Source organism: Thermobia domestica, chromosome 13, assembly GCF_964235325.1.
Source record: "Thermobia domestica chromosome 13, izTheDome1.hap1.1, whole genome shotgun sequence".
Classification (NCBI taxonomy): domain Eukaryota; kingdom Metazoa; phylum Arthropoda; class Insecta; order Zygentoma; family Lepismatidae; genus Thermobia; species Thermobia domestica.
The window spans coordinates 216,683,605-216,702,100 of NC_137466.1; the positions used below are offsets into that span (position 1 = coordinate 216,683,605).

At 33.3% G+C, this 18,496-nt stretch overlaps 1 protein-coding gene across 1 annotated transcript in view; it reads left to right on the forward strand.

Moving 5' to 3' along the window:
- Nucleotides 1-18,496, forward strand: part of LOC145667971 (uncharacterized) — a 147,874-nt gene that overhangs the window by 14,347 nt on the left and 115,031 nt on the right. The window contains exons 5-6 of the mRNA XM_081735396.1: nucleotides 3,072-3,139; nucleotides 6,250-6,404. Coding sequence (XP_081591522.1) covers nucleotides 3,072-3,139; nucleotides 6,250-6,404 — 223 coding nt within the window. The remainder of the gene's footprint in view (nucleotides 1-3,071; nucleotides 3,140-6,249; nucleotides 6,405-18,496) is intronic.

Below are 18,496 nucleotides of genomic sequence, written 5' to 3' on the forward strand. Positions count from 1 at the left end.
CCCCTGTCTCCATCAGATCCGGAGTTGCCCCCGGATCAGAAGATAACACACATCTGTCTTGCTAACAAAACCCGTTGCTGTGACGTCTTGTGCACCTCATTACCATTGATTCCCATCCCCCTTCCAATATGATTATGGTTAACGGCCATAATGTCCAACCCTTTTGTTAATATATGTTATACTACTGTGTTGATCAGTAAATGCATTAATATATTTATGATGATGTAAAATAAAATGTTGAAATAAAGTTTAATAAATCTACTAGTACCCATCCACAATTCCCTAATCGCATCATTCCTTTACTCCACTTCCCGATATAAAGGGCGGTACCCTTTGGGCGGGAGCTAGTGGTCCACGACTAGCAAAAAAAAAAAAAATGGTGCTGAATTAACATATAAGTAACACGCTAAAGTGGCAGTCATTTTGTGTTATTTCAAGACCTCATTTTTTACAGTGTAGTGACTTTGAGAATTATTTCTAGAGTTGCATTCTTGGGTGCACATTAATCCTACGATGACTTGCCATTAGGCGTATAAACACACATCCTGACGTATGCCATTAAAGCGATTGTACAAAATAAACAAACGAACTAGTGTTATGTTGCCTCCAAGGCGAAAATTCGATCTAATTGACTAAGAACAGAGAAGCAGTAAGGGATCTATGGGAGTCCACGCGAAGCTGGTGCGTCAACGATTAAGGGAATGTGCATAAGGAAGAATAGGATAAGATAATTTTGATATTGCATAAATACACATAAGTTTGAGCACTTGGAATGATTTGAAACTTGTCACTAAACTCTTAAACATAGATTACAAATTTCTAAGTCATTTAGAAATAATCCCCCGGTGAACATTAGCATTTTACACGGTTGTTTTTTTATAAGCACTTATTCTTTGCAAAGTGCAAATCACTTCTTCGTTTTCCTTTGCAAAGTGATGCGTAAATTTTCCAGACCCCCACAGAATCAGGACCTGAAATCAATAAGTACATCGAACTATTACTTCTAACTTTCGAAAAAGAACGAAAAATAAGAACGAATAAATAAGCAATAAATAACTTGCTTCATAATTTATTCGTAATAAATTCGTAATAAATTGTATTTTCGTAATTTTGCCAGTAAATGCTCTGCGAATTTCGGTAAAAAGGGAATTTTAATCCAGAAGCACTTCTCAATCCCTGTAGTTTGTAAAGTAAAATTAAATAGTGAATAAATGACATGACGCTAACTTAAGTTTAGTGCAAAACTATTTGCTTAGTTTAGTTTAGATGATGTCAGGTGATGTTAGGTTAGGTTAAGTTAGGTGAAATTAGGTTAGATTATGTTAAGTGAGCTGATGTGAGGTTACGTTACTTTAGGATAGGTTAGGTTAAGTGAGGTGAGGTTATGTTAGGTTAGGTTCAGTTAGATTACGTGAGGTGAGGTGGGAGAGGTTAGGTTAGGTTAGATTAGATTAGTTTCTTAATACACGTAGCTTGTAAATTGAAATTGAAGTATTTAATAAATAGCAGGATGTTAACTTTATTTTAGTACAAAACTATTTGGTTAGTTTAGTTTAGGTTAGGTTAGGTAAGTTGTGATGAGGTAAGATTAGGCTAGGTTAAATGAGATGAGATTAGATAAGGTAAGGTGAGGTGAGCAGGGGTTAGGTAAGATTAGGTACTCGTAAACCAAAAATATATTAAATATTAATATTATATATGGATTTATGAAATCCCTTTAAAAACGTATAAAACAACTCAATTCTAATAATATATAATACTTTCCTTTCTACAAGCTTTGGTTCTAACAGACTTAAATCTGATTTAAGCTATCCACTAAGCAAAACAATAAGTTTATTGTAGAAAAATAATCAGTATAGCATTTTCGCTAACTAGTCACTTTGGCTTCACCAGACATTATGATCGATTTATTGTCGGAAGAATATGCCCCAATCCCCTCATTCTATCCTCTATTCTATACTTGAGATTCCTTTTCATTAGTGACTTAAAATGTTTTACTAGATGTAATTGCACGTCAATTGGCGGCACCACCATTAAATAAACCTGATCTACCAATGACAGATGACTGCTATAAAATGTTGCGGTGATAATCTCATCCTGCTTTTAGTTACGATACGTTTAGTAATCACGTAGGTTGTGTACTAACGCATAATGTCTGCAGTTCTTCGATTATAGTAGATAAAATCATACTTGATCCTTAATTACATTTACTTATGTGATATTGCTTCTATTTCAGGGGCTGGTATAAATTACGACTTTATATTACCTTTCCTTGTCAAGTAGGAATTACATACGTAAATTTTCATTAATTATTTAAATCATATTTTCAAGCAGTCTTTATTTTAATATTGTATTTTATTTGTCATGAGGAACACTAGGAGACATTAATTTCATCCTACTTGCCTTTGTGACAATCGGTCAGAAACCATTACATTTCTCCGCAAAAAAAAACATATTTCAAATCAGATTATTGGGGAGACTCCCTCTCAGTTCCAAGATTGGAGGAAACATGTCCCCCTAGGTTGGTTGGCCCACTGTTGGGAATTGAGTGGCATTTCGTCAAAACGGTGGGTGATGGTCGGTGAGAGTCTATAGCGTTAAACTTACGTTGGCCGAACGTTGGTTAATGTACGGTTGGTCAACCAAAGCTAATCCCGACCTTCACATTGACTGTTTTCCCAACCAAGAAATACCTTGGCTAAATGTCCAGGAACCGCTCTTTTGATTGCGAAATGAGTGGGAAATGGTTGCTAAAGTGGCCAAACCTGGCGTTGGGACACCGTTGGTATGTCCCATCGCCAGCGTTTTCCCAATGTTTTTCTAACCGATTTTGCTACTAGGGAAATTATATTACTCATAGGTTAAGTCGCCTACCTCATACACTACATATAGACTGTAGTATATAAAATATATAAACATAAAATTGTAATCTACGCAACATCAATGTTGTAAATCAGTTGAGAAATTGAGTCTTCGAAGTCACAATGACCAATAGTGTTTCTCGAAAGTAAAAGTACCAGTACATCTATCATCTTTTAGACGTTAGTATACTGTATCATATAATTTTTCAGTTACAGGAGTTGATATTCATGTAATAACAATTGCAGTGTCCGTTGTGTGCATATTTTACACCACTATCGTAAGTACTTTGCTTAAATTATGTATATTTATTATTTGTATAAAACGTACTGAGACCAATTTCGAGGAAAATTGTGTTGAACATATCGCTACAAATCTTTTAATTGGACGAATCTGCATATTTCTATTTTAATATTTTCTTGCATAAAATAAATATTCATTTGGAAAATAATTATTCCTAACTTAGTATATAAATATTGAAATACTATTATTCAAGGGAAAGAAAATTAAGTTATTATTGGATACATCTGGATGCTACTGGAATATTATTATATTCTGCATTATCCAACGGAGCCGCGCTCTAAATTACCAGTGGTCCACAGAGCACTCTTTGAAGCACATAATTCTGTATGATGAAAGTTAATTCGGAAGTTTTGTAGTAAGTTAATAAGAAATTACTGCTTGTCCTTGAATTGTTAGGTGAAATTTAAAAGCCATGTTGTATAATAATAATACGTGTAATGCCTTCGCTGTGTTCGTCCAATTCAAATTAACTGCTGTTTATAGGTGTAAGCAATCCGTTCCTCTCGAGCTACTCAATATGATGTCAGAAAAATAGAAATGGAAACAGTGACATTGCTTCAATAGCTTGCTCATGTTGCCTGTAGCTGATTCCAAGAGTAAATCCACTTATAAGCTTTATGCTGACGAGTAGAAATCTCAGGATTCATGATCATTACAAAACGAGGCCCAGTAACTTGTTAGGAAAATCCTTAAATATGCTGCGTGACTTTTTCAGAATCTGTATATGTGAATTTGCCTTGAACAACAGTGTGTAAGAAACCACGACAATAATATAAGAAAGTTAAATGCACAGAAATAAGTTAGAAAAACGTGAAACAAATATAATTAAATCGATGAGTTCGAAAACCAGCCATCTCCACATTTTTTACCAAATTGAGATGATTTCATTTTCGAAATCAACTAATGTGGACACACATTTAAGCTGGAACCAAGGCATCTATCCCCACTGGTTATAGAAAATATTGAGCATTGAACTCTACATTTAGTTTGAAAACATGCCATATCCTGGAGATGACATAGTCTCGAACTAAACTTGGAAATATGAAACAAGATGGCACCATACTCGATATAATAAAAATCACACAGTCGTGAGATTTTTAATGCCTCTTATTGGTCATATTGATGCCATTCACCAATTTTTCCCACTATGTAGGCATTCATTGAACCCTTGTGATCGTGATTTGAAGGTTGTGAAGAGAAAAAGGCAAAGGGAAGGCCATATATGCATTCCTCGACAATATACCACACTGATAGAATCATCAACCACATAACAGAAGTTTACTGTAAAGGAGGTGAGAACAAAATGAAACTAGATTTCGAAACCTGGTGGTTGGGGTATTATAACAAACTGTATTATCAATAAACTCCTATGAAAAAACAACAAATGAGAAACAGTAATTTTAGATGCGTAATTACTGCAGTTTTACTTACAAAATCTCGACTCCTGGTGAAGTTAAAATATTTCATTTCATTGGTGGATTTTACATATTCAGGATGGCTCTGTTTTTTTTTTTTTTTTTTTTTTTAAAGTACCCTGAAAGTGACTCCACTACCAGTAAGGGAAGCATATTCTGAAAAACTACTCATAAACTAGCAGAAAATTAATGACAAAAAGTGCTCAAATTCATCCCAGGTAAGTTTTTGTCTTTCTATGAAAAAATTTGTTTTCCGCCACAGATTGTCGTTATCCAGAATGGGATCTCTAACTCTACACCCTTAGTTTGCTACCTGTTATAAGTATGATCCAAAAGAACGTCTGAACTTACAGACTTAATTTAGTTTTTCGTTAACTGTTAATACTATTATTACAGTGACAGACATAACCATATCCCTGTAATCTGTTGCATATATAATACATCTATTTCAAGTTTGAAATGAATAATTAATAATAATCTCGGGGGACGCGGTGGCTAGAGCATTCATCTCCGGCGCTTGGGGTCCCTAGTTCGATCCCAGCTCGCGCCGTGCGGACTTTGTGGTGGACAAACACCGTGCTCGTGGGTTTTCTCGGGGTTCTTCCGTTTCCTCCGACTTTTTTATTCTACCATTTCATTCATTACTCATCATCACCGTCCACTTTAGCTTAACCGGCATAACCATGGGACATAAAACTTACAGATTGCATTTCATTTTCATTTTTAATAAAATCTCAAATGTTTAACACAATGTAAAATATATTCTCTTGTTTTGTACGAAAACAAGTTGTCTCCCATATATATTTTTGCTTTTTAATGGAACAAAATGGGTTATTATCACATCAATGTGAGGGAATATTATGTACACGGCTATATTCTACGGTTAGAAAATAAAAACAGCGATATATGTCAGATGTTAATTGGCCAATTTAGTTTTCTGTGTCTGTTGTAAAATTAGTTTCAATGGAGATGACTGGTTTTCGAGCTCAATGATTCAATTATAGATTAAATAGGAAGGTTGTGTGCAAGGAAATTAGATCCTAGCCAGACGAAAGCAACAAATCGTAACATTACACAGATGTAATTGTCTCAGGCTCTAGGTACTGAGGCTGAGAAAGAGTTAAATGAAAGAAATGAGGGATTACAAAATAAAATTGTTGTTTGTGGAAATGTAGTGCCTCTCTTCTATAGTGGCATCCTTAAAGGTTAGTGTCTTGGAACAGGGGCGGCTTCAGCGTCAGCTTCGAAGCATAATAAATTCAAAAGATCTTTCACAAATGAGAAAGAAATGAGGAACTGAAAATTGGGACACTTTATATACTTCATAAACAGTCATGAAATCTCGTTTAAAATTATTAATGTGTTCTTTGATCATATCCGACAATTCGTTCTACAATTACGAATCTTTTCATTATTCATTTTCTACGTCAATACCCTTTAATGTAGAAATAATACATTTGTCAACGAGTGACAATTCATTTTCCAAAGTATTTGGGTGTTGATTATATACACTTTCTATATGGCCATAACTTTATTAGACAATGCTGTGTAATTTAAGTTCACAATATCATTTAATATTTTTTTCTAAAAGTATTTCCTGTGCTTCTGTAATTCTTGCGAGAACCATTCTTTTCTATTGTAGAGTATTTTTTTTTTCAATTTTTAATTTCAGGGAGGATTAAAAGCCGTCGTGTGGACGGATACACTACAATCGTTACTCATGTTCGGAGCCGTTATTATTATAATAGTAATAGGAACTATAGATGTCGGAGGATTACAGGTTGTCTTAGACAGATGTCGTCAGGGTGGAAGGATCGAGTTCTTTGAGTAAGCCCCTCAACCTACTTCTGTCAATGTTGCATATTATACAGTAGTATATAATGACTTGCAATATGAAATCCCTTAAATATGTTTATGATGCAATTTCTGAATTTTAAAAAATAAAAATAAAAATACCTTTAGAATTAATAAGAAGAACTTGTACTTACTTCCCTTTTATATTACATTAATTCTCAACTAAAACTGTCATAATCGGCCATGACTAATCTCTAATGGTAATGTAAAATTATACACACACATGAAATTACTTTTACAAACTTCAATCAGTCATTGCAGCATTACACTTCGGTTGCACTTCTTACTACTTCGTTCTTCATTGCTGTCGCGACATTATTCTCGGCTTTAACTCCACACGAATAATATATTGTGTAATATCCCAATACTATCTCATCTCTGCCTGACCATCTCACTTCATTCAAGACTATTATATTCACTTTACATTTATCCATTCCTACTTTTAAAATTTCCAGTTTACCCGCAGTTGTAAAGTTCATACGTTTCAGGTCCCTATACTGATATAAAAATTATTATTATTTTCTCCTCTAATGATTCTTCTTGGAGTAGTTCCCAACCGAGATCCGGGCGAGGAACTATTTTATCTCTGTTTTACCTCAGGAAGAACCATTATTATATTTATTCTACTTCTTCATCCCTCTTGGGAAAAAGATAATGTAGTATACCCATTCCATTTCTTCCCCTCCTAAGAAGAAGCTGCCCTGACGTTCACCCTCTGATCTGCAATCCGAGAAGGCCGTTTTCGCACCTGATATAGTTGGACTCCTCTTCCAGGGAGTCAGTCGATCCCCGCCTACGTTAACCACCTAAGACGTTGTCCGCTTTCTCCTGTAATGATGTGTAGATTGGGATTCTCCTTTCGTTTAGAATGAGACCGAAAGGTTGTTACAGCCTGCTTTTCATCAATCTGTACCATTTAAATAATTATTCGTTTGAATATACATTAACAAACCATTTTGTTATTTTCGTGGGTTGTCAGGGCCTGTATTTTGTAAAACTGTGCCATTAACGTAGATAGTGGTTAGTATGTAGGGCGTTGTTGTTTGTTTACCTTTGTATTAAATAAATACCGATTTGAATTATTACTTATTAGTAATGTAGATTACGGTATTTTAGTAGGGTAAAGTATTGTTACTTATATCTAATAATATTCACTTTTTCAGTTCGTTTGATATTTATAAGAGTAAATGAAAATTATAAAACGATATACTATAGGCATGCAGACGGCAACATAAATATTGATAACTGTGAATGAAAGTTAATTATAAATCAAATATATTTCATAAAATTTTGTATAAAAAGGAAACTCCACGATAAGTGGCATTGAATAGGGTATTTCAGTACATTGATTAAATCGTCGAGATTTAATATCACGTAGAAAAATAAGAGCTTACCTAGTATCAACGATATTATCATTGGAGGCTGCCATGGTGGACTACGTGAATGGAGATGATAAACAATTTTATATCGAACTATAGTAGTGTAATTGAAGGATAGGAGTAAAAGTTGCTTTCTTTAAATGAGGAAGAAAATTTTGGTATAAAATAATAAAGGATTAGAATTTTATAAATTTACATTTAATAGTATATAGTTAGTAAAATTCCGAGGGAAGCGAGAATACACGTAGTATTGTGACGTAATGTGAAGTTAAGTTGACGACGAGGATACAAACTGGACAAAATCCCGTTACCTAACCATCTAAATTAATTCCCAAATTGGAAACTGGTATGTAACCTATCTAAAACATATATATTAAAAGGAACCCAAGATTTGGAGAAATCAATTGGTAATCGTGGATATACAGGTAACTTTCTCGTTTACTAACTAGAGTGGAAAAAAAGCATGAAAGTGAAGCCATTTTTGGTGATTGAGACTGGTTTAGCATATTTGTGAAATTAACATTAATCAAACATTGAGCTTGAAACGAATCATTCATCCGGAGTATTCATGAGTGATTTCCTCAATAACGAAAGTGATGTGTGAGTAGATTTTCAACAGTTCCGTCACATAAAACCAGGTAAGATATAAAAGGGGATGTATTCTAAATTGTTCGTGATGCATGCATTAGGCCTATAAATGATACTCTATGAGTGCTGTAGGCATGCTTTTAGTAGGTCGTTTATCATGTAACTTCCGAAACACATTCAAGCCACAGATGAATCTTTTATGATAGATTAGTTGCCAATTGGGTACTGATAATATCAATATACATTGAATAGTCAAATTTCTTATTTGGTTGAACACAGTGTCATTTAGCTATAATAGCCATTGTATAATAACGAGATAATATGAGCATTTAAAACATCGTCGGTCGTTTACATATCTCATTTGCTACCTTATAATGCTGACTAGTCTGGAACATTTCTATGCTGAGCGTTTATCAACCTGTGTGAATCCTATGATTAATCTTGTTCGATAATTAATTTACATAATAGAAATGTGATTAATATTGAAAATTATATACTTCAATGATGCACCTGTTTCCATTGGCAGTGAGAGTTAAGTCATTTGTATATTTAGTTAGGTTAGGTAGATTAGGTTAGATTAGCAAGAATAGGTTAGGCTTTGTGTTTACTGATGTCATGTACATGTTACATTGTATTTAATGAATACATGTGCCAACAATGATGAAAATGAGTAATAAGAGGCTTAGTTGCCAGTAAATGCTAATAATTATTAAATGTTGAGATATAAAACTGTATATTTGAGATGAGTTTGAAAGCAGTATGGCTTGCGTATGATATAACAGAATAATTTATGGTGATGAAATAATAATTCTTTATTTATCCTCTTTCTAATTGTGTGATCGGAAATGACTGCCAAAGCTACATTACATGTGTATAGCTGAAAGTGCATAAAAAAATTAGTGGAATAAAACTAACGATAGTAGAAAAAAACTCAGCATAGATTACAATATTTTTTTTCAACAATCCAGACTAGCTGCTTAAGATTTCTCACTACTTTGTTAAATTTTAAAACAAATGAATAAGCATTTGTTCAACTTTAAATAATTTTATTAAATATAAGTATGCAATCTCTTAATGCAAAATTTCATATAATAACTTATACAATAGATCATTGTGTCCAAAGTAGTAAATGGAACCGTCCAGGTGCTATTTTGTTGTTCCAGCGGTTTTATTGATACCGTCGCAACTCCATAGAATTCTACTTGTGTTGTTTAACTGTTGCTGTTAAAAAAAAAGATGCAATAAAATTTAGTGTATTGGAAATTACTTATTTATTTCTATGATTAGCAATAAATGGATTAGTATTTAGATGTTATATAAATGATACAAAGCCAAACATATTTTTTTTTCTTAAAAATCTAAAACCCTCTTGCTCGGAATGGCACCACCGCAAGAATCTGGAACATTCATAACCTGATAGATGTATCAATTCCGTTGCGCCTACTAAATTTATTTTCCTCTGTTGATAATCCGTTGAATATCAATACTAATTTGTTCCCAAATTAACTCATTACTATTTTATATATTTTTTTTATTTTTAACAAATTGGCGACAGTTCAGCTTCAGGATTTATTTGATTTAGTTAAATAAGTTACTGCTTAAGTAAAAGCAGTGAAGTAAATAAGTGACATTGTTGAGGTGTGCATTTCTGGTAAGGGTTTTTTTTAGAACCGTTAAGGAAGCAAATGAGGTTTATGGTTTTCTTGGTAGTTTCTTATCCCCTTTTAGTAGCTTACTTGAGATTGTGTGACGGACTAATATGTGATGAAATAATGTTTTTGGATTTTAGTGTGAGTGAGGTTGAACCTCAGATTCATTTATGTTGTAATCGCAAAGAAGCTCTAAACTCTGATGGATCTGTAGGGTGTGATAAATGTTGTAAATTCTTTCATGTGACTTGTATAGAGCTGTCAAAGGAAGAAGTTGAACTAATGAAACAAAACGATGGTAATTGGATATGTCATGCTTATATTACGAGTGCTGAAATAATTGAGAGTTCAAGTGACAGTGCTGAAAGCAGCGAAACAGGTTTAATAGCGAATGAAAGTTCTATGGGCTCCGGTCAAAATCATGGTGAGACAAATATGACTAGAAATAGGAATGCTGAAAAGGATGATGTTAGAGTTGATCAATCTAAGGGTGGATGTGTTCAGAGACAAATACCTGAAATTGAGAGCCTTAAGAGTTTGATGGAATCATTCCAACAGAAAATGATTAATTCAGTGAATTCAGTCAACTTGCGTATTGATGAAGTGAAATCAGATATTAAGTCGGTGAAAGCGGAAGTAAATTCAAACATTGACTCGATGAGATTTTCCATTTTAGATTCGGATAAAAAGGTATCGAATGAATTGTTAGCGGTTAAATCGGAACTTCAATTGGTTAAAACTCAGTGGACTGAACGTTTGGATGAAGTAAGATCCAAATGCGCCGAAGATACCAAATGTGTGACAGAGGAGTTAAATAAAACGAAAGATAACTTATTAAAGATAGAAAAAGAACTGAATGATAATATAGGTTCAGTATCAGAAAATATTGAAACTAAAATAGGCTTGTTGACAGTTGACTTCTATAATTTGAAAGTAGAAGTAAGTAATGTTAGAGAAACCTGTAAGATGAATTCAGATCGGATTAAAGATGAATGTAACCAATTGAAAGAGGCAAATGAGAGAATTACGAATAAGGTTAAACTCCTAGAGGAGGATACAATTAGCACAATAAGAAAAAACTCGGAAATGTGTATTGAAAGAGAAAGAAAGGTTGATAGGCTAGTGGAACAAAAGTTACGGGAAGTACATGAACGATTGGAAAACTGTATTAAGGATAATGTTAATCAATTAGATAAAAAGGTTGAGAAATTTTTATCACGTCAGGATAGTCAGGAAAATCGAAATATATTATTTGATAGAGATGCTCCATCTAGTAGTAAGCATATAACTTCACAATTAGTGCCTATAATTAGTGATAAATTAATAAAAGAAAAAGAGAAAGATAATGAATGTAAAACTCGTTTAAAAGAATGTAAGAGAGGATCAGATGATGAAAGTAGCATATCGTCTTCAGCATCTACTTCGGATCGGAATGAAAATATTTCTGATAGCGTTTTGTGCAGTAATAATCCAAGTAGGAGTCGTAGTCGAAATCGTAGGATGAGAGTGAATCAATGTTTAACCAGGAGGGAGAATGTCAACTCAAATCGTAAGAGTAAAGATAGACGAATTCATAGAGAAATTCGAGAAATTAGTACCGATGAAAATAGTTCGTATAATAGTGTTCCGGTTGGTCGATATGGAGATTACATGCGAAATTTACATCATTTCCCCAAGTTTGATGGGAAAATTACAGGGTCCGCTAGGATTTTCATAGATGACCTATTACAAACCATGAATATGTATAAACTTCGGGAAAAAGACAAGAGGTATATCGTATCTCGGTGTTTGGAGAAATCGGCAAAAACGTGGTATCGGAGTATTGAGAACCGAATTAAGAGTTTTAGGGATTTTCTAAAACTTTTTAAACTTCAATACATATCTCCGCAGGTAGAAAGAGCCCAAAAGCGTCGCCTTTACTCACTTAGATATGACAGGTCCAAATTCTCTTCGCTGTCCGAGTTTGTTTGGGATATCATAGATACATATCATTCTGTGGTGAGTTCTCCGTCGGACCAGGAACTAAAAGATCTAATTCTGGATTGTTTGCCCACAGAGGAGGCAAAGATATTTAAGCTGGGGACGGTTAATACTGTTCAGGAATTGACTTTGAGACTGGAGGACATGGAGGGACATCCTTCCAATTTGGAAAGGCAAAATTTCAACTATTCAAATTGTCCAATAAAAAACCTACTATCAGACAAACGGAAATTGAAAGAAACAAGAAATTTAAAACTGACAATGCAGTACAAACAGAACCTGTACTGATAGATAAGAAATTTGGTAAAAATAATTTTAAGAGTAATAATAGGAAAAATTTGGGGCAGAATAAAAATCGTAATTTTTCGAACCGTAATAATTGGAATGGGAATAACAGATTTGGTTTTACTAGTGTGAATAAAAATACTGGTCCGAATGGTGGACCCACTCCAGTTTCAGTGGCAGGTTATAGTGCGATTCCGCCACCATACTTACCTCAAAATATGTATGGAATTAAACCATCTTATGGTCCTTATCCTACAATTACGATGTATAAACCATCATTACCGGTACCTGTCATCACAACAGTAACTTCTGCATTAAATCCTCCGTATCCAGCGGTAGGTGTTAACACGAGTAATTCAAGCTGCTCGACGGCTGGAAATAATATGAGGGCGGAAAACATGATCAGCAGTCGCCCTTAGGGGAGGATGGCGTCTGCTTGTCGGAACTTCTCTCCCAACAAAAAGAAAATATTTCAGATGAACAACATTCAAAATTTGAGGATGACTCGTTGAAATTTATTACTTGCTTTGTGTTAAGAGATGAAGGGGAAAATGATAATATTAATTTTGAAGTCTTTCCATCACCAACATTAGATTGTGAAGTAGGGGGAATGCATTTAAATTGTATCCTGGATACTGGAGCAGAATTGAATCTTTTAAATTATAAAACATGGTTAACTTTGCAAGCTTCTTTTCCGTCAGCTAAGCTTAAACCAGTGTCCAGAATACAATTGAGTGCATTCGCAGGTAAAGACAATTTTCTAGTTAAAGGATCGATAGAATTAACTTTAAATATTCAAGGACATCTATTTAATATTCCTGTCTTCGTGGTTAAAGATATGAAAGCGGATTTAGTACTAGGATCACCGTTTTTTATGCAGTTTAATGTAATTCTAGATAGTAAAAATAGACAATTGATGATGACAACTGAACAACAAGAAACAGTAATTTTAGACATATCTTATCCAAAAATATTGTTAGTACAGTTAACACATAAATACAGTGAACCGTTATATGATTGTAATATATCGTCTACAGAGAATGAATACAGTAACTGTTCGCTATATGCAGAAAAAATTTATTGTCCCAGGAATTTAAGAATTACGGTGAAATCTCTGAAACTGAATTAAGAAATTACATTCATGAACGTGAAGATTTAGATTTTGAAACTAAAACTAAATTATTGCAGCTACTAATTAAATATAAAATCTTATTTTGCGAGTACCCAAAACCAATGAAATGTAAACCTTACAAAATTGAACTAAGTGATAATGAACCGGTCATTGGGAAAATTTATCCGATACCCCAGGCAATGCAGTCAGAGTTTGAATGTGAAATTAAGAAATGGTTACAGTTAGGGATCGCTAAAGAGAGTCGTAGTAGCTACCGGAATCCAATACACTGTGTGAGAAAATCGTCAGGAGGCGTGAGGCCTGTGATCGATTTGAGGCTGCTAAATAACAAAGTTATCTCACCAAAAATACAGGTAGAAGCGATTGGTGAAATACTCACCCGAATTTCTGGTGCAAAGATATTCAGCTCAATGGATGCTACTATGGGCTATTATGGAGTTCGACTTGATCCAGAATCTTATAAGTGTACCAGTTTTATTTATTTAGGCCGACAGTATGTTCTATGTGTTTTACCTATGGGGTTAAAATCTAGTCCGAGCGTTTTCCAAAATATAATGAACTCATATTTTGGACTGGACACTAGACACTTTGTAGTAATATACCTTGATGACGTGTTATGTTTTAGTCAGAATGTAGCTGATCATTTTATTCATTTGGAAGAAGTATTCAAAATTTTGGAATTAGGTAATTTCGCGTTAAACTTTAAGAAATGCAAATTCTTTCAAAAGGAAATTTTATTTTTAGGCCATGTCATAAATGGAATCGAAATAAAACCGAATCCAAAACAGAATGAAGTCATTAAAAATTTTCCATTACCCACTACTAAAAAGAGACTTAGGTCTTTTCTTGGTTTATTGTCATGGAGGCGTAAATTTATCCCAAATTTTGCCGCATTGACATCACCTTTATTTAATCTTCTAAAGAAAACCAATAAATTTACATTGACTCCCGAAATTATAGACTTATTCCAGCAGTTGCGCATCTTAATAAGTGAACCTCCAGCCTTAAGTCAACCGGATTTCGATAAAAATTTTCATTTATTCCCTTACGCTAGCTTACAAAATTTAGCAGGTTATTTAGCACAATACAATGATACAGGGGAATTATTAGTTATTGAATATGCTAGCAGGAAATTAAAATTATATGAAGCATCTTACTCAGTGTTTCAATTAGAATTATTGGCAGTTTTGTTCTTGTGTGAAAGATTTTCATATTATATTCTAGGTCGAAGAGTTACAGTTCACTGTGACAATAGTGCAGTTACATTTGCGTTCACTTTGCAAAATTTAGACCCAAGAACAACAAAAATTTTGTTAAAACTTCAACGATTTGACTTAAAATTTGAACACATAAAAGGAGAGGACAATGAAATAGCCGATATATTAAGTAGACATACTCCAGAAAGTAATGACGACTTAACTGAATATCATATAAGTTTTGTTTCATATGATTCCAAAAATTGGGTTGATTATCATGAATTGGAAACTTTACAATCTTCGGATCCATATTGTAGACAATTAAAACAAAAACTAAATATCACTCCCGATAACGAGAATATAAAATTGATACAGAATTTAATCTTTGTGAGAAGATCTAAACTACAACCTTGGTTATTAGTAATTCCTGTTGACTTAGTAAACAAAGTAATAGCAAATATTCATAACACAGGGCACTTTGGAGTAAATAAGTGTATAAAATTTGCCCGTTCTCTATTTTTTTGGCGAAAACAGAAACAAACATTCACACGATACATTAAAAACTGTGAATTGTGCGCTCGCACAAAATTTTCTAATCAAATCCTGGCGCGAGAAGAACTTCACATAGAGGCAGAGAGGCCACACCAAAAGTTATGTGTCGATATTGTAGGGAAACTCCCTTGCAGTTTCGGATACTATTTTGTTTTATCCGTTATTGATGTTTATAGTCGATTTGTATGTTACCTACCACTTAAAACGGCGACAGTCGCAGAAATCATTAGAGTCTTAGACAAAGATTATTTCTATCTTCTTCCATATCCGAGTCACATTGTTTCGGATAAAGATCCACAATTTCTCTCGGAGAAATGGAAGAACTATTGCATCGAGCATAATATCAAACATATCTTGACTACTCCGTATAACACGAAAGGAAACGGGATTGTGGAACGATCACATCGTGAGTTAAACCGAATAATACGATTAATGTGTCATAACAACCATACAAAGTGGAAGGAGGTGTTGAAAACTACACAGGATCTTCTCAACTATTCTTACAACAGTAGTATAAACAACACGCCTGCTGATATCTTCATTTCATTTTCGGCTACTTGTAAATTTAGAGAAAATTTTCCCTGGCCATTAGAATTACAAACTGCAGAAGATTCAAAAAGGTATATTCAGGTACTCCCCAGATTGCTAACAAAAAGAAAACGAAAAATACAATTAAAATTAACTAAACCTGTAAAAGTTAAAAAAGGAGACTTGGTGATGGTAAGAACTCATTTCCTCTCTGACGCATATACAAAAATTACACATAAATATATGCCAGTTTATAGTGGCCCATATGTGGTAACGGAGATGAGAAAAAACTATGTTGTATTGAAAGATTTGAATGGGAAAGAAGTTCCGAGTCAAAATTTGACTAATATAAAATTATTTGATTGTTCCGAAGAGAAAAGAGAAGAATTATTAAGAAATTTTAAGTAATCGAAAAATAATTACTAATTCTTTCAGAATTAATAATTATTTTTTCTTCAGTTACAGCCTGCTTTTCATCAATCTGTACCATTTAAATAATTATTCGTTTGAATATACATTAACAAACCATTTTGTTATTTTCGTGGGTTGTCAGGGCCTGTATTTTGTAAAACTGTGCCATTAACGTAGATAGTGGTTAGTATGTAGGGCGTTGTTGTTTGTTTACCTTTGTATTAAATAAATACCGATTTGAATTATTACTTATTAGTAATGTAGATTACGGTATTTTAGTAGGGTAAAGTATTGTTACTTATATCTAATAATATTCACTTTTTCAGTTCGTTTGATATTTATAAGAGTAAATGAAAATTATAAAACGATATACTATAGGCATGCAGACGGCAACATAAATATTGATAACTGTGAATGAAAGTTAATTATAAATCAAATATATTTCATAAAATTTTGTATAAAAAGGAAACTCCACGATAAGTGGCATTGAATAGGGTATTTCAGTACATTGATTAAATCGTCGAGATTTAATATCACGTAGAAAAATAAGAGCTTACCTAGTATCAACGATATTATCATTGGAGGCTGCCATGGTGGACTACGTGAATGGAGATGATAAACAATTTTATATCGAACTATAGTAGTGTAATTGAAGGATAGGAGTAAAAGTTGCTTTCTTTAAATGAGGAAGAAAATTTTGGTATAAAATAATAAAGGATTAGAATTTTATAAATTTACATTTAATAGTATATAGTTAGTAAAATTCCGAGGGAAGCGAGAATACACGTAGTATTGTGACGTAATGTGAAGTTAAGTTGACGACGAGGATACAAACTGGACAAAATCCCGTTACCTAACCATCTAAATTAATTCCCAAATTGGAAACTGGTATGTAACCTATCTAAAATATATATTAAAAGGAACCCTAGATTTGGAGAAATCAATTGGTAATCGTGGATATACAGGTAACTTTCTCGTTTACTAACTAGAGTGGAAAAAAAGCATGAAAGTGAAGCCATTTTTGGTGATTGAGACTGGTTTAGCATATTTGTGAAATTAACATTAATCAAACATTGAGCTTGAAACGAATCATTCATCCGGAGTATTCATGAGTGATTTCCTCAATAATGAAAGCGATGTGTGAGTAGATTTTCAACAGTTCCGTCACATAAAACCAAGTAAGCTATAAAATGGGATGTATTGTAATTGTTCGTGATGCATGCATTAGGCCTATAAATGATACTCTATGAGTGCTGTAGGCATGCTTTTAGTAGGTCGTTTATCATGTAAATTCCGAAACACATTCAAGCCACAGATGAATCTTTTATGATAAATTAGTTGCCAATTGGGTACTGATAATATCAATATACATTGAATAGTCAAATTTCTTATTCGGTTGAACACAGTGTCATTTAGCTATAATAGCCACTGTATAATAACGAGATAATATGAGCATTTAAAACATCGTCGGTCGTTTACATATCTCATTTGCTACCTTATAATGCTGACTAGTCTGGAACATTTCTATGCTGAGCGTTTATCAACTTGTGTGAATCCTATGATTAATCTTGTTCGATAATTAATTTACATAATAGAAATGTGATTAATATTGTCAATTATATACTTCAATGATGCACCTGTTTCCATTGGCAGTGAGAGTTAAGTCATTTGTGTATTTAGTTAGGTTAGGTAGATTAGGTTAGATTAGCTAGAATAGGTTAGGCTTTGTGTTTACTGATGTCATGTACATGTTACATTGTATTTAATGAATACATGTGCCAACAATGATGAAAATGAGTAATAAGAGGCTTAGTTGCCAGTAAATGCTAATAATTATTAAATGTTGAGAAATAAAACTGTATATTTGAGATGAGTTTGAAAGCAGTATGGCTTGCGTATGATATAACAGAATAATTTATGGTGATGAAATAATAATTCTTTATTTATCCTCTTTCTAATTGTGTGATCGGGAATGACTGCCAAAGCTACATTACATGTGTATAACTGAAAGTGCATAAAAAAATTAGTGGAATAAAACTAACGATAGTAGAAAAAACTCAAGATAGTAGCATAGATTACAATATTTTTTTCAACAATCCAGACTAGCTGCTTAAGATTTCTCACTACTTTGTTAAATTTCAAAACAAATGAATAAGCATTTGTTCAACTTTAAATAATTTTATTAAATATAAATATGCAATCTCTTAATACAAAATTACATATAATAACTTATACAATAGATCATTGTGTCCAAAGTAGTAAATGGAACCGTCCAAGGGCTATTATGTTGTTACAGCGGTTTTATTGATACCTTCGCAACTCCATAGAATTCTACTTGTGTTATTTAACTGTTGCTGTTAAAAAA